Source organism: Kogia breviceps, chromosome 13, assembly GCF_026419965.1.
Source record: "Kogia breviceps isolate mKogBre1 chromosome 13, mKogBre1 haplotype 1, whole genome shotgun sequence".
Lineage (NCBI taxonomy): Eukaryota > Metazoa > Chordata > Mammalia > Artiodactyla > Physeteridae > Kogia > Kogia breviceps.
This window is the reverse complement of record NC_081322.1, coordinates 47,896,138-47,920,544: the sequence shown is the minus strand read 5'-3', so window position 1 is coordinate 47,920,544 and position 24,407 is coordinate 47,896,138. Positions and strand designations below refer to the sequence as shown.

Below are 24,407 nucleotides of genomic sequence, written 5' to 3'. Positions count from 1 at the left end.
TTAAAAATGGTTAAGATAGTAAATTTTATACCATGTGTATTGTGTATTTTACCATAATAAAAAATTTTGGCGAGGGGATTCCCTGGTGGCACAGTGGTTGAGAATTTGCCTGCTAATGCAGGGGACACGGGTTCGAGCCCTGGTCTGGGAAGATCCCACATGCCGCAGAGCAACTAGGCCCGTGAACCACAACTACTGAGCCTGAGCGTCTGGAGCCTGTGCTCCGCAACAAGAGAGGCCACGATAGTGAGAGGCCTGCGCACCGCGATGAAGAGTGGCCCCCACTTGCCACAACTAGAGAAAGCCCTCACACAGAAACGAAGACCCAACACGGCAAAAATAAATAAATAAACAAATGTGGGGTTTAAAAAAAAAATTCTTGCGAAAAAGCAAGTTAATGCATTAAATTCGTCACGATTTTGAAAATTAGAAAAAGTAAAGTAAAATAATTTCACCCCAGTGGTACATACCATTGGGTATGTACCACAGGGCCTGGGAAGTAGGCCCTGGGAAGTAGCACCAATAACTGTGTGTACCAATTGTAATGTTGCTACTGTTTAAAAGTCATGAAATATTTCACAATAAAAAACAGCAGAATATAGAATCCTTTGGAGTACAGACAACTACTTGCACATATAAAAATAATGTGTTGACAAAATGGGCAACAACTGTAGACATATAGTGTAAAATTAAAATATATCTTGAGATAAATGTCCTGGGGTAGTGGATGGTTCTGTTGCCCCAGACACACCCTTGGTACCCACCCTTCTAGCCTATTTAGAAGTGGTATCACAAGAGAAAACTGGACAGTCTCAGAACACTCCATGTTGCTTGCTTGTAAGAAAACTGTTGTCAAAGATAAGTGCATTCTATGGGGGGAAAAAGCTGCCAGACCGACTGGCTGATTTAAAAAAATAAATCACTTGAATATGTGCATCAGTTATTGTTCAGGTGAATAATTGTGGCAAGAGGGTGCTGAGGGCACTAGATGAAGCAGGGACACTCTCTCCTGCTTTGACAGACAGGGGACATGGTAAATGAAATCTTGTTTTCTCCCCAGAAAATACAGACCTCCCCACTGCACCATTTGCTTCTTCCATTGGAAGCCACAGTGTGACATTACGATGGAAATCGGCCAACATCTCTGGAGTAAAATACATCATTCAGTGGAAATATGCACAACTGCCTGGAAGCTGGACTTACACTGAGGTATGAACTGCTTCCCCTGTGCCTAAACAGAGACTTTTCCCTTCAAATTATTAAAAGTGCCAAATTACTACATATAATTATAGGTGTAAAGACATTCTAGAGAAGATTCAAATGTAAGATGAGTGGTTGGATTAGATGAACTTTAATCTCTGCTACTCTTTATGCTAAACCTTTTATTTTTAAGGAAAATATATTATTGGACATATATATTATTCCTTCAGCACAGCATCACATAACCAACTACTTATATCATTGGTCATTATCTGCCCACCCCATTGAAAATGATTCCAACTAGGGTGGAGGCCAGGGAGGTCATCCAGGATGGTCCCTTTTAGGAAATCAAAAGCATGTTCAGAGAAAAACAGTCCCAAGACCCCAAGTATATTAACATGGAAAAGTAAAGTAAAGCCTTGAGGTAAATGCCATATAACTGAATCCATAATTTTGCGGTTTTGAAGAAGGAAATAATTTTGGTGTGAATTATGCTGACTGATGTCAGGATAGCTCAGCTCTGAGCTCCAGGCCTCCATTTCAACTGGTCTGGCAGGCTTTGGGTCACTCCATATCCAGAAGGCCATCCGTCATCTACAAACGAATCTGTGCTCTTGAGTTACAATATACGGTGACTATTCCATAAATGCTGATTTTTGATCTCTTGCTGATTTAGGCCATGTCCAAGCTTTCCTATGTGGTAGAGCCCTTGCATCCCTTCACTGAATATATTTTTCGAGTGGTCTGGATCTTCACAGCCCAGCTGCAACTGTATTCCCCTCCAAGTCCCAGTTATAGAACTCATCCTTATGGAGGTATGGCATGCACATGTTGATTAAGAAATCAGGGTTTATTCCAAAGCTTTGGTTAGTTCATTTTATTTTAAACAGTGAAATAAATTTATTCCTTCATTAATAGACCCATCCAACAATGGAGTACCTAGCTAGGTGCCAAATAGTGTTCTAGGTGTTCACCATACTTCTGTGATCAAAACAAAAATACCCATTCTGGTGGAGAAGAAATACTCTAAGCAGTAAACCTAATAAATAAGGGAAGTATATTGTAAGTAGGAAGATACGGGGTGCTATGGTAAGAGGAACATTTTGAGCGGGGTCTATCCTTTAGAAATGGGGAGTGTATTAAAGAAGGTGGTCAGAATAAGCCTCATTAAGCAGTCAGGAATTATGGAAGGTTTTAAGGAAGAGGAGTAGTTGCTTTGAGTACTCCTTAAAAAGATAATTTTGGCCACTACACATGGAATGGATTGAAGGAATGAGAGAGACTGGAAAGTACAGAGGTAGTGAGACCAACTGGGAGGTTATTATAATACTTTAACATTTGATTAGAGATGATTTAAAAAAACAGTACATATACTGGGGCATTTTCTGATTTCTTCTTTCAGAGATGTGACTTCCCTACCAGGAAAAGGATTCAAGCCTAGAGCCTTTTAGGGAGGTGAATGCCTGGGCAGACACTCAGGGAGAGTTGCCTGGTGCTCTCACCCTTAGAGTTAGCTGAGGGGACTTGGGAGGACTTATTCCAAGCCAGATGTTAGATATCCCTACCCCTCGTTCTGGAGATTCAGCTGTGTGCAGAGACCCTCACTGTGAACTAGGCCTTGGACAGAAGCATAGCTAGACAGCTGATGAAGCTGGTTGGGGCATTTTCCCTCTTCTCTGATTAGTGCTCTCTTCTTGCTTATCAGATTTTAGGGTACGTGTGGCACCTCTGCTGATTATTCCCTGACTATCCTTGGGACCTCAGGTCAGACACTGGCCTAGGGTCATATTCGAAATATTCCGGATCCAAGTAGAATACGTGGATCCTTCTTCATTCAAAGCAATGCCACATGTACTCCAATAGTGTTGGAACATTTTCCAGTGCTGGAGACATACCATGGTCCAGGGCCCAAGGCTAGTCAAATCAAAATAATGAAGAAGGCAAAGTTTGCTTTCCATTTCTGGGCCTTTCTCTGGATATGCAAGCCCACATACCCTCCAGGTGTTCCAGTCCTTGTACTGGGGGTCTTTTCCATGGATAGCATCTCATGCCTCAATTCTATCTCACTTTTTTTAGCCACATCAAAACTTATAAAGTTATTTGTTTCATGTTCCATCACTTCATGATTCTTTTCTTTTTTAGCTATGGGAAATATATGATTTTTAGATGGTATTATTGCCTTTTAATTGGGGCCCTTATGAAGATAATTTCTTAATCAGGTGGAATGGTTACCTTGCCTAACCTGACCAGCCTTTTCAGGGATGATTTTTGTGGGGGAGATTTGGACAATAATCACAGTTCACCATGTGACATCTATGTGCTGGAAGTGGAGCAGATCATGTCTGTATGGGCATTGACCCTAAAGAGTTAGTTTTTCTGACATCCTGATTCTGATTCACTGGGAGATGATTCCTACTTCCCTGTTCACCAGGGTGACTGAGTGCATGGAGCAGAGGAGTGACGTGATGGTATTTGTGTTTGCTAAAGCTCAGTCTGAGAGTTGTGGAGGAACTGTATCAGAGAAAGGCTGAGAGATCAATTAAAAAGGCTTTTTAAAATGCAGCCAATGTGAGGGCTGAACTGTCTCTTTTTCTCTCCACTCTAAAGGGTCAGGGGTGACGCAGAGCACCTGCCAAAATTGTTCCGAGGCAGAGAGACTACTGAAGAGCAAAGTGACATCAGTCTGTCTTTCTATGGAAAGAGGAAATAAAAGGGTGTGGTTTCAGGGCATGGAGGGTATGGAAAGCAGGTGGAGAGACATGGATGGAAGATAGGCTGTTAGATCATTTGTTTTCCTTTCTGTTCTTTGTCACGTGGGTAGCTCCTAAAGTCTGTGAGTGAGTGCTTAATTAGCGAATGCATGCTCCTTTCATCCCTCACAAGGGAAGGGATGTTGCTAAGGCACAGAAAGCCTGGATTCCAGGGGACCTTGGGAGCTGGGGGAGGAAAGTACAGTCTAGGTCAGCAGAGCTGATGCCAGCAAAAGTGAATCAGACTGTTCTAATTCAGGCTTATCTAAATCCATATCTTTAGCTGGAACTAGTCCGGCCACAGCACTCTAGTGAGGGAATAGGCCCCTGGACTTACTTCTTTTAACTTGTGTTAATCATTGACTCCAGTTTATTACAGATTCTCTTCTCCTTCCTAACCTGGTTCCATCCCACGTTTCAACTTATTTAGGTCTCTGGAGATTTTTGACCACTTTTTTTCTAGAACATTTATCCTATTTGCATACTTGTACATTTAATTTTATTGCATACATTAGAAGTGAGGAAAATAACATTTGAAAGAGTCCCTTAGGGAAGTAGCTAACTGGTATCATTTAGGGATCAAGAATTGCAGCTCATAGATATATTACTATCTTCTCTCTATCACGTCTGTGAATATTAACAAAAATACTTCATTTATGCTGTTTTCAAAAAAACAACACTTTTTTTCCCTATCCTATTTACATTTTTACATTTTTTCACTGTATATTTTCTGCTCACGATGTCACCATTATCTCTTCCAGTTCCTGAAACTGCTCCTCTCATTAGAAATATTGAAAGCTCCAGTCCGGACACGGTGGAAATCAGTTGGGCTCCACCTCAATTCCCAGGTGGACCTATTTTGGGTTATAATTTAAGGCTGATTAGTAAAAACCAAAAGTTAGATTCAGGGACACAGAGAACCAGTTTCCAGTTTTACTCCACTTTACCAAATACCACTTACAGGTAAGAATTAAGTGGTGCAGGAAAAATGTAACCAGCATGCAAAGGGGAAAGGTGGTGGGGGAGAGGGAGAAATTAGGAGTTTGGGATTAACATATACACACTACTATATATAAAATAGATAACCAACAAGGACCTACTGTACAGCACAGGGAACTCTACTCGATACTATGTACTAACCTATATGGGAAAAGAATCTGAAAAAGAATAGATATATGTATATGTATGACTAAGTTGCTTTGCTGTAGACCTGAATCTAACACAATATTATAAATCAACTATACTCCAATATAAAATTTAAAAATAGTAACCAGCATGGGTACAGGCATGATAATTATTTAAGAAATAGGGCTAAAAAATAGTCTAAATGTATTTTGAGAAGTCGCATTGGCTTTGTGCTGTTGGTTTAAGTTACTGTGGTTTTCCTCAAGTTTTTATGCTTATTAGATTACACCATCCTGAGCAAAAACATTTGTATTTCGATTATATTCAGAGATAAATATAAATGTGGGCTAATAAATATGGGCTTATAAATATGGGCTTAAAAAGACATTATAAGCACCATAAATATCATTTCTTCATTTAATCCAACTTGAAAAAAGTAAGGAGGTAAAATTCTGTTAATGGTATGTTTGTATTAACTGTTAAGGGGATTATTTTATTATTGTTAGCTTTTCCAGCATTTACTAAGACCTCTTTAAATTAGGGCATGAATGGGGGGTCATGCAGATAGCAGAGTTCAGTTTTTGACCTCTGTGACCCTGAACTATTCTATGGGGAATGCAAACAAGGATGTGATTGATGGTCATTTTAGTGCTAAGCAGTGGCACCAAGTAACTAGATACATGCATTGCCACATCGTCCTTTAAATAGAAATGTTATTGCTCCTTCTATTTTTATCTCATGTTCACACCATGCCATGTAAAATACATCTCTCCAAATTGTTTTTGGAATAGGTTTTCTGTTGCAGCAGTAAATGAAGTTGGTGAGGGGCCGGAAGCGGAATCTAGTATTACCACTTCACTCCCAGCAGGTAGAGACTGGGGATGCGCCTCCTGTTACACGGAACTGAGGGGTTGGCAAGGGTGGGTTCAGATCTTAGCGGTCCTGGGTCATCTGGTGCTCCCCAAGACCCTACTCTAATGCCCAAACGGACACTGTCTTCTGAATACTTGGTAAGTTTTCAATTTTATCTTTTTTTTTTTTTTTTTTTTTTTTGGTGGTACGTGGGCCTCTCACTGTTGTGGCCTCTCCCGTTGCAGAGCACAGGCTCCGGACGAGCAGGCCCAGCGGCCATGGCTCACCGGCCCAGCCTCTCCGTGGCATGTGCGATCCTCCCGGATCGGGGCATGAACCCGCGTCCCCTGCATTGGCAGGCGGACTCTCAACCACTTCGCCACCAGGGGAGCCCTCAATTTTAAATGAGTCCCAGTATTTGACAAATAGGAGTAAGTTGCTTGATCAAAAGTTTCCACGTTGGAATTTAAAAATTAAAAAAAAAATTAGGGGGCTTCCCTGGTGGCGCAGTGGTTGAGAATCCGCCTGCCGATGCAGGAGACACGGGTTCGTGCCCTGGTCCGGGAAGATCCCACATCCCGCGGAGCAACTAAGCCCGTGAGCCATGGCCGCTGAGCCTGTGCGTCCGGAGCCTGTGCTCCGCAACGGGAGACGCCACAACAGTGAGAGGCCCGCATACCGCAAAAAAAAAAAATTAGGGATTAAAAAAATGGCTTCAAGCAAACCCTTGGTTTCAGTTAAAGTCACTAGTGATTATGACTCTCATTTACACACTTAGGGGATACATATATTGTTTCTGCCCTAACCTCCACCTTATATTATGTATTATCATTTAACACAGATCAGATATCTTTTTCTTCCAGTTTCTTTAAGGTTTTTAAATATATCTAAACTTAATAAGTTACATTTTACCATTCTGAATATTCAGTCTACCAAATTAGTTTCTGTTATTATTTTGCAAGTACCTTTTTTTTTTTTTTTTCGGTACGCGGGCCTCTCACTGTTGTGGCCTCTCCCGTTGCGGAGCACAGGCTCCGGACTCACAGGCTCAGCGGCCGTGGCTCACGGGCCCAGCCGCTCCGAGGCATGTGGGATCTTCCCGGACGGGGGCACGAACCCCTGTCCGCTGCATCGGCAGGCGGGCTCTCAACCACTGCGCCACCAGGGAAGCCCTTACTTCGGCATTTTAACAATAGCCTTGAGAGATTGAATACTTTCTGCATGATGCCCACGTGAGCAAAATAATAAAAGAAAATGCTCTCTAAGAAGCACTGGAAATATTTTGGGGAAGCGAGTTAAAAGACTTTGGACTAACACACAAAGATTCAGAATTCTAGGAGTCTGCTCTCGGTTTTCATGGGAGCCCCATTAGCTGACTTGACTGCCCCTTCCTCTAATCTGCACACACCTATGCCAGTGGGTAGTGAATGTCATCTATCACCAGCCTTTAGTTTATTTTTGGGGGCTGTTACTACACTCTAGGAAAGGAGAGGTATTTTTGTTATGCAAGAAGCATCCAAAGGGCAAGTTAAATATAGAGCTTAAGGTTGTTGTTACCGTGATTATTGCATAACATTTATTAATTACACTAAAAGTGTTCATCAACGCACACTTCATCAGTCTCCAGTTGAACAGGATGTCAAACAGAGTTCTGTAGTCCTCACATTTCATTACTATGGACCTTTCTCCTGCCTCAAAGGGAGATAATTAAAGACAAAACAGAGACAACCAAAGTTTGTCTATATGTGTGTGTTATGCAACAACCCGCTCCAGCCTGGGCTGGACCGCCTTCACCAAGCAGTCAGATTCCTATGGTGGAGGATAATAAGCCGAGCTCCTATTTGGGCAAGGCTGTTGAGGACAGTGATACTGCATGTGATGTTATCTTGAGGGCATTTAGGGGCACATACCCAGAAATCCTACTTGACTGACACTGTACTTCTCATCCCAATCACAGAATGTGATTTATGCCACAGTTGAAATACCCCAGTGCCTTCAGAGAAAACCTGACCAGCCTCTTTCACGTGCTAGTTCCCTTGTTTTGAAGGGTGGTATTGATCTTTTTTGTGTCAATGTGCGTATGATTGGTCTGTCTGTCTAGAAACTGTGTTGTTGTTTTAGTTCAAGAAGAGGAACAGTGGCTCTTTTTATCCAGGAAAACTTCTCTACGAAAGAGATCTTTAAAACATTTAGTAGACGAAGCACATTGCCTTCAGTCAGGTGCTACACACCGTAATATTACAGGTCAGTGTAATAGAGAAAAATGTTTCCTTAGTGTGAAAAGAAAGATCCAGGTTGACTTCAGTTTTAATCCCTTTTTATTAAGGATTAAAGAAATAAATTCTCTTTCATGGAAGTGTTTTGTCTGGTTGTTACCTAATAACACACATGTATTTGCATGGCTCTTCCAGGAATATCAGTTAATGTCCACCAGCAAGTTGTTTATTTCTCTGAAGGAACTCTCATATGGGTGAAGGGAGCTGCCAACATGTCTGATGTGTCTGACCTGAGAATTTTTTACAGTGGTTCAGGATTAATTTCTTCCATCTCCATAGACTGGCTTTATCAGAGAATGTATTTCATCATGGATCAACTGGTTAGTCTGAGAATTTAAAGTAAACAACTTGATATTGATACTCCAATGCCTATCTTGGTATATTTACAAGTAAACATAATTCTTTCATTCAATAATTAGTCACTGAGTATTTACTATGTTTTAGACACTGGGTTAGCAATGAACCATAGATCTAGCCTATAGGAGGGTCTAGACTTTACCTAGTACTAGTCCTGACCTACCATTAAATCATCTTTATTGTGATTTTTCAGAGCTATGAGTTTATACTAATGATAATTCATCTTCCATAAGTCAGTGGTGGTACCTGAATTATCACTACATAAAACTGCCAATCATGATCAAAATCAGCTGCAAGCATTGTAAATTGTATAATAACCATGGATAACTTTAGTAGGTCTCTGAAAATATTGTATTACCAAATCTTTGAGAAGACACAGTTTGCTGTGTTTCAAGTTTCCTTCTTTTAAAGGGACAGGCTGGTCACAATCACTATGGCTGGAAGCCCCTAAGCTTGGAAACAGCTTAAATATTAATAAAAATAGTTGAGTGCCTCTGTAAGCCAGGAAAATACGTACTTGTATTTCACGGATACCAAGAGGATATAAACTCATTAGGATATAGGATATAACACTGTCTTTTAAGAGCTTTCTTATGTTTTCTAAAAGTGCTCTGTGACTAGGGAAATTCTAAACACAGAACAGTTGCTCAAGAAATACTTGTTGGCCAAATTGAATAGACACTAATTCTACTGACGTACTCTTCTCTAGGTATGTGTCTGTGATTTAGAAAACTGCTCAAACATTGAGGAAGTTACGCCTCCCTCAATTATTGCACCTCAAAAAATTGTGGCTGATTCATACAATGGGTGAGTGTTAGCCTTGTAAATGTGAATTCTCTTCCTTTGGCAAGAATCTTGGGGAAACTTGCTTGGTAATAACATCCTAGTACCAGATGAGCCAATCTGTGTATCTGATTTCACATTTAATTAAATCCAGGCAAAGTTTTTTCATTCTTATAGAGCCAAGAGGAAATTTCATTCAAACTTGATCCACAACTTCTCTAGGTAAGTAGTTTTTCCTCTCTCCTTCACAGTAAAATATGGGCTTATGGGAAAGACTTCTTGTCTGGGACTCCGGGGCCTGGGTTCTCATCTTGGGTATGTCACTATTTTATGCATGACTCAGGGTCTTATTCCCCCTCAATGCTTCCCATGAGAAGTCCTTCCTGCCTCTCTTTCCTCTTTCATTGCACCGTTTTCTCTTGCTGAGCAATTCAGTACCTGTTCATTCTTCTGGTCTTGTTCTCACATCTATCAGGAGGCTAGTTTAGAAAGAACACTGCTACCATCCACTTTAGGAAACAGAAATTGATAGCTAATAACAAGTTAAAATTTGCCATTACAAATCACTATGTTTCCCCCTGCCACAAATGAAATGGACACATTTTAGCTCAGTTGTGATGCTAAATTGTAGTAGGACTTCAAGAAAGTAACTTCGTGTCTATGACCTTTGCTTTATCCTTCCATACGGGGAAGACAGTAATACTCAGTTGGGGTATTTTGAGGATGAAATGAGTTATTCACTGTGAATGTATTACATGATCTCTACATGCTCAAATGTGAAGGATGAAAACATAGGAAGTTATTTTGGGGTTATTATTTCTTAAATATAATCAGATAATTACAGGTTAGTAACCAATAAGCAAGGCCAACGTTTTTAAGACTAAACTTTTTTTCTTTCTTGTAGGGATAAAGTTGTTTTCATTTTGAATGAAAAAAAATATAGCCCATGACACTTTTTATCTTTCACGAATTGACTTTCTTACTTATTACTGATTTAAAATCAAGATTTTTCTATTCATATTCTTTCATAATTTACCAGATATTTATTTTAATGTTTTAAGCTTGAGTGAATTACTGAATTACAGGATTTTTTCTTTTTTTTTTAAACCCTGTGATGTAGGACAAGTCCTTTGGACTCTTTGGATCTTATTTTCCTCATTTGTAAAAGTCTAAGATCCTATGAAATGAACTTTGTTGCTGGCAGTTACACGAAATGACTCATTCTGAGGATAATGAACTTCACTCACTAAATCACTCACTCAAAATACATCTCAAAGAGGTCTTTGGTGGCTCTTTTTTCCATTAGGATAAAACTGATTTGTGCTTAGATTTTGAAATATGACTAGAAATAATAATAATTATTCATTAATAGTTATCAGGCACTTAATATGTGCTTCTAAGTGCATTACTTCTAATAATTCATTTAATTCTTGTTCAGCCGTATGGGGTAGTACTTTTATTATCCCAATTTTATAGCTAGGAAAGCAAAGCACAAGTTGATTTATCGACTGCCCAAGACCATCAGCTGTTTTGCGCTGGAATCAGTATTTGACTTCTTGCTCCAGGGCCTGTCTTCTAAGCATCTCCCTATACAATGACAGAGTTTCTATAAAAATCAAAACTTTTAGCAACCCTTTGTATGTAGTATTCCTGACGAATTTCAGATAGATGAAATAGTTTATTCTTCTGATTACAAAAGGTTACCATTATGCTGTTATCTTGCACCACTGAATTATTCACTCACTGAGTTTGTACTTATTATAAAACTCTTCCCTCTCCCCCATTCCTGCTGCTTCTCTCTCTCACCTCCGTCCTCCTCCCCCGAGACCCAGCTCTCCTCACCTTTCTTCTCTTTCTCTTTCCCCTCCAAAGTGACAATGAGGGTTAAAGACCTGCCCTCTTCCCTGCTTCAGTAAAAGAATTGTAATCTTCTGAAATCCCTTCAAAGTCCCTTAACAATTTTGAATTTGGGAAATAAAAGAGGAAGTTAAGAGCCAAGTTATTTCTGCTCTTTGCCTGCCACAATGTTCTTTTAAGAGAAAGAACATAGGTTCATATCTCAACATGAAGTTTACATCTCGGAATGTTATTCGGGCACAGGAGTCTCGAGCATGTTGGTAAAGATTTGGAATAGTCATCAAGGAGAATAAAAGCGGGACTGAACAGGACAAGAAAAATGATTTGACAGCGGTGATGAAAGGTTGGAATCCTGCCAACCCACGGCATGGGCTCTTGATAAGAAAGATTTACTAAGCAAAAATATACGTGTATTAACGTCTTTCTCCATGATCACAAATTCTAGATTAGCTACATGCGAATTAATAGTTTTATGTTTTAAAACTGTATTTATGAATTTGATTTATCAATGAAAAATTTTGGCAGTGTTTTCTCTTTCATTATTAAAAATCAACCTGTATCATTACCATGATATTTGGCTCCAAATTAAGTGTTTTATCAAAATTCTTCCACTGGCTCCTTTCTCCTGATTGTTGGGTGGTCCTTCCCAGCTGTTTTACTCAATTGTGGGGTATTTCTTCATGATTTTGTAAAATGATAGCCCTACTGTCTCACTCAATTGTGAATATTAAACAAAAAAAAGCTTAGTCTACTACAAATGCAGAGTAGTATTGCTAGATAACTGTGTAAAATAATAACCATCCAGTTTTAAAAAATTGCTTAAATTTTTGCTTTCTTCCATTTTGTAATTCACAATGCATGGGAATATTTATTGACAGAATTAGACTAAGAATTTGTGTATATTGGAGAAAAATGTTTCATAATAAAGAACATGTTCGGTCATGTAATTTTTATATAATATGCTTTCCTTTAAGAATAGATTTCATTAGAAAACCTTTAAAGACCCTTGCTGTTCTTAAATTCTGATTCCTTAAAAAGTCACATTTAATAATTAGGAGATTATGCATTATAAGGGAGGCTGAAATTTTCCAGTGTTCCAACTTCTAACTTAAATGACCAGAGCATATCTTTAATAAATACCTTTACCAGTTTACACCTTGGGAAACCCTGTACTTATCCACTCTGGAGATATCTGGTTCTAATTGCCCAACAGGATAAAACAATGGGCTGAGACATTGTTAGTCCTTCACCCTTGCACTGAATCACACGAGGCTTCTTTTGCTCCTGTGTCAGGTATGTCTTTTATCTCCTGAGAGACGGCATTTATAGAGTCGATCTCCCCGTGGCTTCTGGTCGGGACTCGGAAGTTGTGCGTATTGTGCAGAGTGGCACATTAAAGGACTTTGCAGTCAAGCCACAGTCCAAGCGAATCATTTACTTCAATGACACCGCCCAAGTCTTCATGTCAACCTTTCTGGATGGCTCCGCGTCCCACCTTGTCCTACCTCATGTCCCCTTTACTGATGTGAAGAGCTTTGCTTGTGAAAACAACGACTTCCTGGTCACAGATGGCAAGGCTGTTTTCCAACAGGATTCTCTGTCTTTTAATGAGTTCATCGTGGGATGTGACCTGAGTCACATAGAAGAATTTGGGTTTGACAACTTGGTCATCTTTGGCTTGTACACCCAACCACACCCACTGCCGGGCTGCCCACAGCAGCTCTCAGTGCTGTTCGGCTCACACCAGGCGCTGGTTCAGTGGAAGCCCCCTGTGCTCGCCATTGGAGCCAGTGAGTGCCCTGTCCCCAGCCTGGAGACTGGCCTCGCCGGAAGGAGAGGAAAGCTTGAATGGCTTGACATGGCGACTCAACTTTGAGAGCCCATATGTGATTATTTAGTCATCAACCCAAAGCACTACTTATTGCTCTCTCTCTTTTTCACACACACACACACACACACACACACACACACACACACACACGTTTATACATTTGTTCTACATTTATCAGTTTTGCATTAAGAGAATCTCTATATTTCATCATATATGTCCCAACAGAATGGTTGGAACATTTATTGAGTGTCTCCTTGGAGTTAGGCACTGACATTCTAGTCTGAGGGAATGCGTTAGCCAGGGGGATGGTGGAGCACTTGGGTTGAGATTATGTATCCAGGGAGATCTTGCATGAATCTGAGCCTAAAACTCTCTGGACTTGAATTTTCATCTCTGGAGAGGCAGTATGTGTGGTGAGTATGCAGGTGGGCTCTGGAGCCAGCGTGCATGGATTCAAAGGCTGGTCTTGCCCTTTTTTAGCAGAATGACCTGGGCAAGTTACTTAACTAATTCATGCATATTTCCACTACTGGAAATAAAAATATTAATTATATATTTCTATGGAATTGTCATACAGACCAAATTAAGATGCATAGGTAGAACACTTAGAACAGTGTCTAGCACAGCTGTTGGCAACTTTTTTCTATAAAGGAAGGACCAGATAGTAAATATTTTCAGCTTTGTGGGTCATATGGCTTCTGGCATAGCTACTCAACTCTGTCCTCGTGGTGTGTAAACAGCCATAGATAAAATGTAAATATGTAGCCGTGGCTGTGTTCCAGTACAACTTTATTTACAAAAACAGGCAGTGGGCCAGATTTGGCCTGTGGGCTGCCGTTTGCCAACCCCTGGTCCCCTAGAGTATCTAGCAAACATTGGCTATTTTTTACTTTAAGACTAAGTTAATTATGCCTGTTTGCTGTATATGTCAAAGATGGCTGAAAATGAATTAGCAAAAAAAAATATTCTTTTGTATTGTTTGGGCTTCTAGAAGGGAGATGCTCTACCAACACTGGGAATTATATTAGAGATTCATCATTAAGCATTTGTTTATTAGGAGCTTGTATAGAAAACCCCTCTGACAGTTCTGTGCAGCCAATCATACAGCACTGACAGGGGAACAGTGGCCTCTGATTTGTTGGGCATGATGTCTCCTTTGATGGAACAAAATGAGTGGGTAGGATGACCACTGTCCTACTCATGTCACCAAGTTAACCCTGGTGATTATGGGGTAACAGGCCCAATTATCCTTTCACTCAAGGTGAAGCTGTAGATAAATTTACTGACAGTTCTTTGTTTGCCTTTGCTGATGTCATCCTCGTCAGTAATATTGTTGAACTCTTCCAATTAGGCCCTTCCGCCTGGCAGAACTGGACTTATGAGGTGAAAGTATCAACCCAAGACTTTCCTGAAACCACTCACGTGTTCTCTAATATAAGTGGGACCATCCTTCATGTGCACGACCTTCAGAGTGCTACTAAATACAAGGTCTTTGTGAGAGCAAGTTCTCCCAAGGGGCCAGGCCCTTGGTCAGAGCCCTCAGTGGGAACTACCCTGGTACCAGGTGAGAAAATATTCTTGATTTAGGGAGTGATTCTGACAAAAAGCCTTTCTCCCTATGTCCTTTAAAATTTCTCGCCTTCGATGTGGTAAAAAAACTAGAATGAGGGTGCTTTGACCCCTTGAGGATGTGTTTATTATCTGAGATTCGGAAAGCAAATAAAGCATTGTGTGATATTTATGTTTCTAACCTGCTATTTTAAACTGTCCAAGATATTTTTTAACAAACAATATAATTCTCTTCTTCTTCATGGTTTTCTCCTTTCTCATGGTTTATTAAGCAGTAGCACTCCTTGAACTCCGAAGGTTTTGGTGAGAGAAGCTGAGGGGCTGTGAATTATGTTGAATTCTATCCTCTTGGTTGGAAAAAAATGGAAAGATAACTGACCCATTTATACTACTGTTGCTATCGCAATCGCTTCTGGGTGCTCTGAATAGGCCCATGGCCACCAATAGCTAAAGCAAAAAAAAAAAAAAAAAAAAATTCTGCCATGACCGTGACATTGCTATAGAGGCAACATCACTACACATTTCTCTTCACATTCAATTACAACTATTTACACAAAAATCAGAAAGTATGTTTAATATGATAGATAATTCTTTTAAGCAGATACAATTACTCATATTATTCCAGAGTATTTGTCAAAATGCTGATTGACTTTATGAAGGAAATCTAAGGTATAAATGTGTACCTAAAAAAAGTGTGTTTTCTGTGATATTTCTTTGAATTTTTTTTTTTTTAAACCAAACAGCTGCAGAACCACCATTTATCATGGCTGTGAAAGAAGATGGGCTTTGGAGTAAACCATTAAATAGCTTTGGCCCAGGAGAATTCCTATCCTCTGATATGGGAAATGTATCAGGTAAACACCAAGTCCCCTGTACACTTGGATGGCAGGTTTCTACTTGTAAGACTTCCTGAGATATTCAACCAATCAAAAGGATTGAGTATTTTAGTCAATATTTTAGTCAATAATGATAGGAAAAAATATTGACTGAACTATACTGCCAGTGACACTATTAAGAAAATGTCTGTTCTCAAGGAGGAGGGCCATTTATTACTCCACAAAATGTAGTTATTTAATGATTTATGCCCATTTCAGGAAGGCTTTGATATACTTCTCACGTATTTTAATTTCTCAATGTTGTCTCACAGTGACAGCCTAATTTGTTCCATGAAGACAGCTATAGTTAAGTAATTTATTATGAGTTTGCTATAAGACTGGAGCACAGAACAGCTATGTGAAGTTCTAGATCAAGTATAAGAAAGAATTTCATGACGAAGAAGATTAAGTAATGATATCTTACTTTAATGGCATCTTCTATAATTTATTATTATTTATTTATTATTTAATGACATCTTCTATAATTATCTAATTATTAGATCTCTTTGTTTGGCTATTAAAAGTACCACAGCATTTCTGACCAAAATGAGTTGGACTTAGGAGGCAGTGTGGTACTAATAGAAAGAATGATGCTTTGAAGTTGGCTTGAATCTGGGCTCCTCCTCTTTTCATCTGTGAGACCTCGGGCAGAATAGATAATTTCACGGAGTCTTGGGTTCGCCATGTCCAAAATGGGGATGGGGAGTTCCCTGGTGGCCTAACGGTTAGGGATCTGGGCTTTCATTGCCATGGCCTGGCTTTAATCCCTGGTTGAGGAACTGAGATCTCACAAGCCTCGCAGCACAGCCAAAAAACTTTAAAAAAAATTTAAAAATGAGGATGATTTCTACTTCATAGCTTTGTTTTAAGAGTTGAGTGAAATAGGTAAAAGTGCCCAAGATAATGTTTGGCAAAGAGGAGACACTCAATGACTATTAGTTCCTCTCTCTAGTTCCAGGGGTTAACATTTTGGGATAACATTCTTGACAGATCCTTGAAGTTCTAGTGAGTATCTATGTTAGTATATGCTTTAATGTTATGTTGAGGTGCATGTATGATTTGTTGACTTGCCGTGTTTACACTGGCATGTATGAAAAAATAACTGCTACCAATTCACTTTTTTTTGAGACATGGATTGGTATAACAACAGCCTCTACTACAGCGACATGAAAGGTGATGTCTATGTGTGGCTGCTGAATGGGACGGACATCTCAGAGAATTATCACATACCCAACATTGCAGGAGCAGGGGCGTTAGCTTTTGAGTGGCTGGGTCACTTTCTCTACTGGGCTGGAAAGACATACGTGGTAAGTAGAAGCCTGGCATTCTGGATGCTCTCGAACAATGCCCACCCATTTCAGTGACTAGAATGTAATTTTCATGATTTTTTTCATACTTGTGTACCACCTATGCTAATATTTACTTAGTATTTGTCTCTAAGCCTACTCACTTTTTAATTAAAATGTATTTAGGTATAAAGGAAATTTTATATCACTATGTGGTGTATTAGTCACATATTTTCAATAATATCTTAAAATAAATATATTAAAATGTTCACCAGTGGGTTAGTGTCCTAGGGAAGATGGCACACTCCAAAGGCATGATTAAAAGAAACTAAGTGAGGGGACTATTTTCAAAGGTATCTACAGGGCTAAGGAAAATGAACAAAAGATGGTGAAGCATGCCCTGGGCTAGCAAGTGTGGGAGGATATTACTGCCACCAGGCATTAAGGGCAAGGGAAAGAAGGGAAAGAATGGTGAGGGCTGTAGCTTTAGGAGAGTTGCTGACATGGAAACCAGCCACTGTCAAAATGTATGGTCTTAAAAGGAGTGATATGGGGGTACATATGTACCCCTATCCCTCTTTTCTTCTGGCATCTGATCTTCTGCCAGTGCTTCCATTGGCTGAAACTCTCTGGAAGCCAGAGAACAACAGAGCTTGGTTGATGTAGCGCATTGATATCAGGCTCAGGGGGCACAGAGGAGGGTGGAGAGGGTGGAGAGTGGATTTGGGGGCAAGATGAAGACATCCTGCACCTTGTGCACACTGAAGAAAAAGATGGTTGATGATGAGAACACTGGTCTAACAGATCAAGAAATATGGTATGGAAATCGTTTTCTAATCAGGAAGGCACATGTCCATTCATTTATTTACTCATTATCTGTCACCAATATGTTTAGAGTCTTGAGAATAGGCACAGTAGAGAATATGAAGAAAATAGACGACATGCCTCTGCTCTGTTAAAAAAGTTTATCAGCTTTGTTGAGATATAATTCATGTACCATAAAATTCACCCTTTGATTGTATAAAGTGCAGTGGTTTTTAGTATGTTCAGTGTTGTGTAATCATCACTACTTGCCCCTGCTCTTTTCATGACATAAAAATACATTCATGAATTAATAGAAGAAGCATACAAAACAATGTATTTAGAAGAAAAGCAATATGGTATAGTCTGAATTCATAAGTGCCAATGACTTGTAGGCAGAATGGAGCTGACTGGGGTTAATCAGAGAATGCTCCCCAAAATGGGTTAGTTTGAAAATAGTTCTGAAGGAGGAAGTGGAAGAGTGGGATAAAAACTGGTTTCAAGTATTTGCTCTGTCTCTTATAAAACAGTTCAACTCCTTGAAAAATTACTTAACTTCTTTGAACCCAGTTTACTTGTGAAAAAGTAGGAAATAGAAATCCTTTACAGGCTTAATGTGAGGGCTAAAAGAGCTAATATTTTAAAGATTGAAAAAAAAGAAGTACAGTGCCTGGCACATAATAGGTACTCAATAATGATAGTAATTAATATTATGGAGATATACTGACAGGAGCAAGGAGAGAGACATCACCATTTATCAGGAGTATACATCTTCTTTGGGAGCCTAATCAAATACATTTTTATGTATTGTTGATTGGATGTATGATTAGGAAGCGAAAGTATTGTTTTTTTTTTTTTTTTTTTTTTGGTACGCGGGCCTCTCACTGCTGTGGCCTCTCCTGTTGCGGAGCACAGGCTCCGGACGCACAGGCTCAGCGGCCATGGCTCACGGGCCCAGCCGCTCCGCGGCATGTGGGATCCTCCCGGACCGGGGCACGAACCCCTGTCCCCTGCATCGGCAGGCGGACTCTCAACCACTGCGCCACCAGAGAAGCCCATGAGCAAGTATTTTAACTCAAAATAAATGTATCTCCTTTCTCTTTAGAGGCATGAAAAGGAGTAAGCTTCCTTATAACCTCTAACTTTCCTAAAACTTCTGACGGTTATGTTTCCAAGGCTAGGCACACTACCCAGCACAGAGTGCCAATAAATACTTGTGGTTGAACAAATGAATGTATGAATGCAGTAATTTACTAACAATTGCAATAAACTATTCAGAAATCATGATGCCATTTGAAAATCACTAACTGACATGATTATATTTTATAGATACAAAGGCAGTCTCTGTTGACAGGACACACAGATATTGTGACTCACGTGAAGTTGTTGGTGAATGACATGGTGGTGGACTCAGTTGGTGGATATCTCTATTGGACCACACTGTATTCAGTTGAAAGTACCAGGCTAAATGGGGAAAGTTCCCTTATACTACAGGCACAGCCTTGGTTTTCTGGGAAAAAGGTAAAAATTAAAAATAAGATCTGATCATTTACTAGTACTAAATAAAACATTTAATCATTTAATAGTACTAAATAAAACATTAATACTTAATGTTTTATAGTTATGATAATACTGTTTCTGCTTATTGTGAGTTGTTCAGGTAGAATCTGAAAAGAAATACTGTTATGGTAAGATCTTGGTATAACCAAACTTTCTCTAAGTCTTATTAATTGTCATAATTGATTAAATAAGTTAGAATATAATATGGAGATTTTTATAGTTTGCTTTATCTTGAATGGACTCACACTTTTATTTTTTATTTATTTATTTAAAAAAAATTTTGTTTTTTTTTGCGGTACGCGGGCCTCTCACTGCTGTGGTCTCTCCCGTTGCGGAGCACAGGCTCCGGACGCGCAGGCTCAGCGGCCATGGCTCACGGGCACGGCCGTTTCGCGGCATGTGGGATCTTCCCGGACCGGGGCACGAACCCGTGTCCCCCGCATCGGCAGGCAGATTCTCAAGTAGTGAGCCACCAGGGAAGCCCTGGACTCACACTTTTAGAGCATTTTAATTTCGCTCTGTTTTCATAGTCTTTAGGAATTCTTTGGATATTTTAGAGCTTCTTCTTGGGTGATGATTAGGTGTTTTATTATTTTCAATCAATTTCTGGTACTGACTGCTCTAAAAACTGTGTAACTCCTAGGTAAGTTGACTTCTGTGTGTCTGTTTCATTATCTGAAAAATGAGAATATTAACAATTGTCCTACCTCTTAGGGTTGTTGTGAAGATTAAATGAGATAATTCATGGGAAGTAGTAAGAATAGTTCCAGGCACATGGTAACCACTCAATAGTTAAGCTTGTATTTTGTAACTCAATCTAAAAAATACCCTGATGTAGAAATGGTTCTAAAACAAATGTTATTTTTGTTTTCTCAACTTCTAGAAGCAATACCTATTTTTCTTGATCCTGTTTAGCAACCCTCTAGCAACCCATCTAAATTTCTGAATTTTGTTTTTTCTGATCATCATAATAATATATGTCTACTGTAGAAAATTTAGAAATTACAGAAAAGCATGAAGAAGAAATATATCATTTATACTACTTCTATCTAGGATATTTCTTAAAACTTTTTTATTTTTTAAAGCCTTTTTTGTTGTCAGTAGAGATAACACAGATGTATCAGATCATTTATAAACAAACAAACAAATTGTTGAGTCACTGATCCTCAATTCCATAGGATGTATCAGTTATAATTCCTAAGATTGGCACCTACAGATTATAACACAGATATTTAAAAGAAATAGAAATTTACACACCGTATCCAGAGATGAATTATTCCTGTCAAATAATGAAAAAATCCCTGAATTCTATTTTAGAGCCACTTGAGTCTGAATACAAATAAAGTATATTTTTTATGTCTCAATAAAAAATGTTAGGGGAAAAACTTTTTGTGTGTAAAAGCATATTAAAGGTAACAGTATATCAGGAGTATCTTCCTGTTCATCCCTGAGACTTTGTCAGTAATCTCCCTGCTGTCTTGATCTTGTCCTTTGAGCTTTTCCTACTCAGGATAGCTCGGGAGTGGCCCTGGGGACTTTTCTGTAAATGAGTGAATCATTAGATTCCTCAGCATGTTTGGGGAAATACACTTTTCTTTAAAATCCACTCCAAATACTCTCACAGGCTAGCTAATGTTGTTGCTACTAGTGCAAATCTGTGTTCTGGTTCCGTGGCTTGTTTTATTCATCTGCCTCCCTTAATGCTAGTAGGTGTTTTGAAGGTAATATGTATTGCACTGAGCAAAGCGCTCCATCTCACTGTCATTCCTTTCTGTGTTACTCACAGGTTTATCACGGAGTATAAGATACTTTGCAATCAACAGTGTAATAAAATAGTTAGCCAATCATTTATAGAAAGACTCATTTGTGTGATAAAAAGGGAGAATGAAATGAGATATTCATTTAAAGTGAAAAGATACTTTTTGCCACATCTGATGTGTCAGGCTCATAGTATATAGTATATTTTACCAGAGGATTAAACTTTAAGGTTTTTGTTTAGATCAACGGGATTATTTCCTAGGTATGGGAGTTACTAGACATAACAATGGTTACCAAAGATTTATGGAACACCCTCTGACACTGCTTAAACATGGGCCCAAATGGCTGGTGTAAAGGAATGGGGTAATGTCCAACACCTGAATTTCACTTACAGCTTGAACAGTTTGTTGTATTCCAGCAAAGGGAGTTGTAGAATCTCTTTTTTAAGAGATAAAGTAGAGTTAATCTGTAATTTAGAAAACTCTAGTGCATCTCATTATAGATAACCAAACAACATTAACCTGGTTTCACTTTAACTGGAAAAATTATCAATAAATCTCTTTTAGCCTGAAGAAAGGACATAATTCAACTCCCAAAAGGCTAGGAATTGCTAGAATAGTTTTCTACCTTTTGGGAAAGGAGTAGGTTGAGTTTTCTTGAAGAGTGAAGGCTGTGATTTACATGACTACTGAAGGAAGGTTCTTGCAGCCATGGGTCTTGAGATTATTTCTTTGTAGCAAGCCTTGGGTAACCTGCCAGCAAGTAGTTTTAGTTGTTGGATACTTTATTGTATTCTTTTTACATTTTTCACTGGCTCATCTTTTTGTTTATATGCTGTTGTATCTTGCTAAAGATAAAGTCATCAACTTTAATCCTATCTGATACCTCTCAGCCTCTAGGTCTGCTATAGAAAGACTCTGCTATTCTGAGGTCAGACTCCTAGCAATCTCAACTCATTTGAAAAATACCTATAAAGCCAAAGAAAGCAAAAAAGATCCTTTGGATTGTAACTTCTATCTCATGCACCTTATTTCATAGGAGAAACAGTCTTCACTCAGGCCTCACACAGTCAACTGGATGTAAAATTAAGACATAGATTGTAAAAAGACAAAGAAAGAGTAATAAGAAGTGGTTGTAAGATGTCAGCTGGAAATAGGACTTTATATATACATGACTCTATCCAATTATATCACATAAAAACCCTGTTTGTGTTATATTTTAGAAAAATATCAGGATGTTTTTGGTTGTAATTAACAAGAGATATAATTTTAAATGGTTTGAACAACTGGTTCTCAATCTTGGAGACACATTGGAATTACCTGGGGAATATGAAGACATACTGGAGACTGGGTACCATCTCCAGAGATCAAAATTTAACAGGATGCAGACTGGGAATTGAGATGTTTAAAGAATTCCACAGGTAATTCTAATGTGTAGCAATTGAGAACGATTGATTTAAACAACGATCAAATTCATTGGCTTATGTGGCTGAAGAGTCCAAAGTTATGGCTAGCTTTAGACAAGGCTTTACACAGTGGCTCGAAGTCCCTCATTCAGTAGGACCTGGAGTGTGGTTGAAAATTTGTATTTGTAACAAGTTCCCCCATGATGCTGATGTTGCTGGTCCAAGAATCAAACTTTGAGAACCACTAGAGATAAGTATATAGAAGTGAATACTTCTTGCCATTTGGGGATTTTTAGGAAACCAGTGCTTATATCAAAATTACATAGTAATAGACATACTCATATAATATTTATATTCAGTGAAAGGCAAAAATCACTGAGTTTATTATTCCAAAGAGGATGTTAAAGAGAAATCTGTAGCTTAAGTGTGACATAATCACAAAGGTATCCTTAAACATGTATTTGATTTGTTTTCTTTCCATATTTTCTATTTAGGTAATTGCTCTAACTTTAGACCTTAGTGATGGGCTCTTATATTGGTTGGTTCAAGACAGTCAGTGTATTCACCTGTACACAGCTGTTCTTCGGGGTCAGAGGTAAGTAAGATTGAAGGCAATTAGTTGAGAATAAGAGAACAACTTGCTCCTCAGTTATAAATGATAGTGCATGAGAATTCATTTATTCTTCCAATAAACATTTACTAAGTTTCCACTGTGTTGCAGGCATTGTGCTTGTAAGGAAAGGTAAGTTTGTAAATAACTAATTACTGTAGGATATGGTGAATACTGTGATACGGTGTAAAGAGAGTCCAGTAGAGGCACTGAGGAGAATGGCCCTCAAGAGCCCAGGAAATGGGTGGATAGGTTTTTCTGCTTCTTAATATAGTCTCCAACTATGATTATAAATTTGCCTATAACTCTTTAGTTGACATATCTGCATGCTTTGTATTTACTATTGTTATCTATATACTTGATTATATTGTATTTCCTCTTATTACTATAAAATATCCTCATTCATCTATGGTAATACTCTTCATCTTAAAGACTATTTTGTCTGATACTATTAGGAAAGTCATAGCAGCTTTCTTATGCGTAGTGTTTGCATGGTACAGCTCTTTATACCTCTTTACTTCCAATTTTCGTCTTTACATTCAAAATGTGTCTCTTGTAAATAGCATATAATGTTTTGCTTTTTTATGCAGTCTGACAATTTCTGCCTTTTAATTGGGGTGTTTGGTTCATTTACATTTAATATAGTTATTGATATGTTGGGATTTAAGTCTACCATCTTGGTGTTTGACTTCCATTTGTCTCATCGGCTGTTCATTCCTCTGTTCTACTTCTCTGCATTTTTGAGGGTAAATAAAATACTTTTTTAGTATTCCATTTTATCTCCTCTCATGACATTTTAATTATGTGTATTTAAAATTTTCTTTAGGTTGCTTTAGAGAGTAAAAAATGCATTTTTAACATTAAATATCTTCAACTTACCACAGTCATATTCAAAATATTCTTACTTCATAAATGATTTTATTTATTTATTTATTTATTATTTTTTTTTGTGGTATGTGGGCCTCTCACTGTTGTGGCCTCTTCTGTTGCGGAGCACAGGCTCTGGACGTGCAGGCTCAGCGGCCATGGCTCACAGGCCCAGCCGCTCTGCGGCATGTGGGATCTTCCCAGACCGGGGAACGAACCCGTGTCCTCTGCATTGGCAGGCAGACTCACAACCACTGCGTCACCAGGGAAGCCCCATAAATGATTTTAAAACTTTATCATGATATGTTTCCAATTATTACCCTTCACTCTTTGGGTTCTTGTTGTCATATATTTTACTTTCATCTACACTCTAAAATCCATGTTCATTACTATTTTTAGTTTAAACTAAAACGCAAGATGGACTTAATTGATATTTATAGGACATTCCATCCAAAAACAACAGAATACACATTTTTCTCAAGTGCTCATGGAACATTCTCCAGGATAGATCATATATTGGGTCACAAATCTAGCCTTGGCAAATTTAAGAAAATTGAAATCATATCAAGTATCTTTTCCAACCACAACGCTATGAGACTAGATATCAACTACAGGAAAAGATCTGTAAAAAATACAAACACATGG

At 38.7% G+C, this 24,407-nt stretch overlaps 1 protein-coding gene across 4 annotated transcripts in view; it reads left to right on the top strand.

The window, feature by feature from the left end:
• ROS1 (ROS proto-oncogene 1, receptor tyrosine kinase) overlaps positions 1-24,407 on the top strand; it is a 117,778-nt gene that overhangs the window by 22,212 nt on the left and 71,159 nt on the right. For 2 of the 4 annotated variants that reach the window (XM_067011710.1, XM_067011712.1), the window contains exons 1-10: positions 5,949-6,085; positions 8,049-8,171; positions 8,339-8,523; positions 9,270-9,367; positions 12,494-12,990; positions 14,383-14,595; positions 15,344-15,454; positions 16,604-16,782; positions 18,892-19,083; positions 22,780-22,880. In XM_067011710.1, coding sequence (XP_066867811.1) covers positions 8,416-8,523; positions 9,270-9,367; positions 12,494-12,990; positions 14,383-14,595; positions 15,344-15,454; positions 16,604-16,782; positions 18,892-19,083; positions 22,780-22,880 — 1,499 coding nt within the window. In that variant the 5' untranslated portion in view covers positions 5,949-6,085; positions 8,049-8,171; positions 8,339-8,415. The other 2 variants (XM_067011713.1, XM_067011711.1) reach the window with 2 other exon arrangements.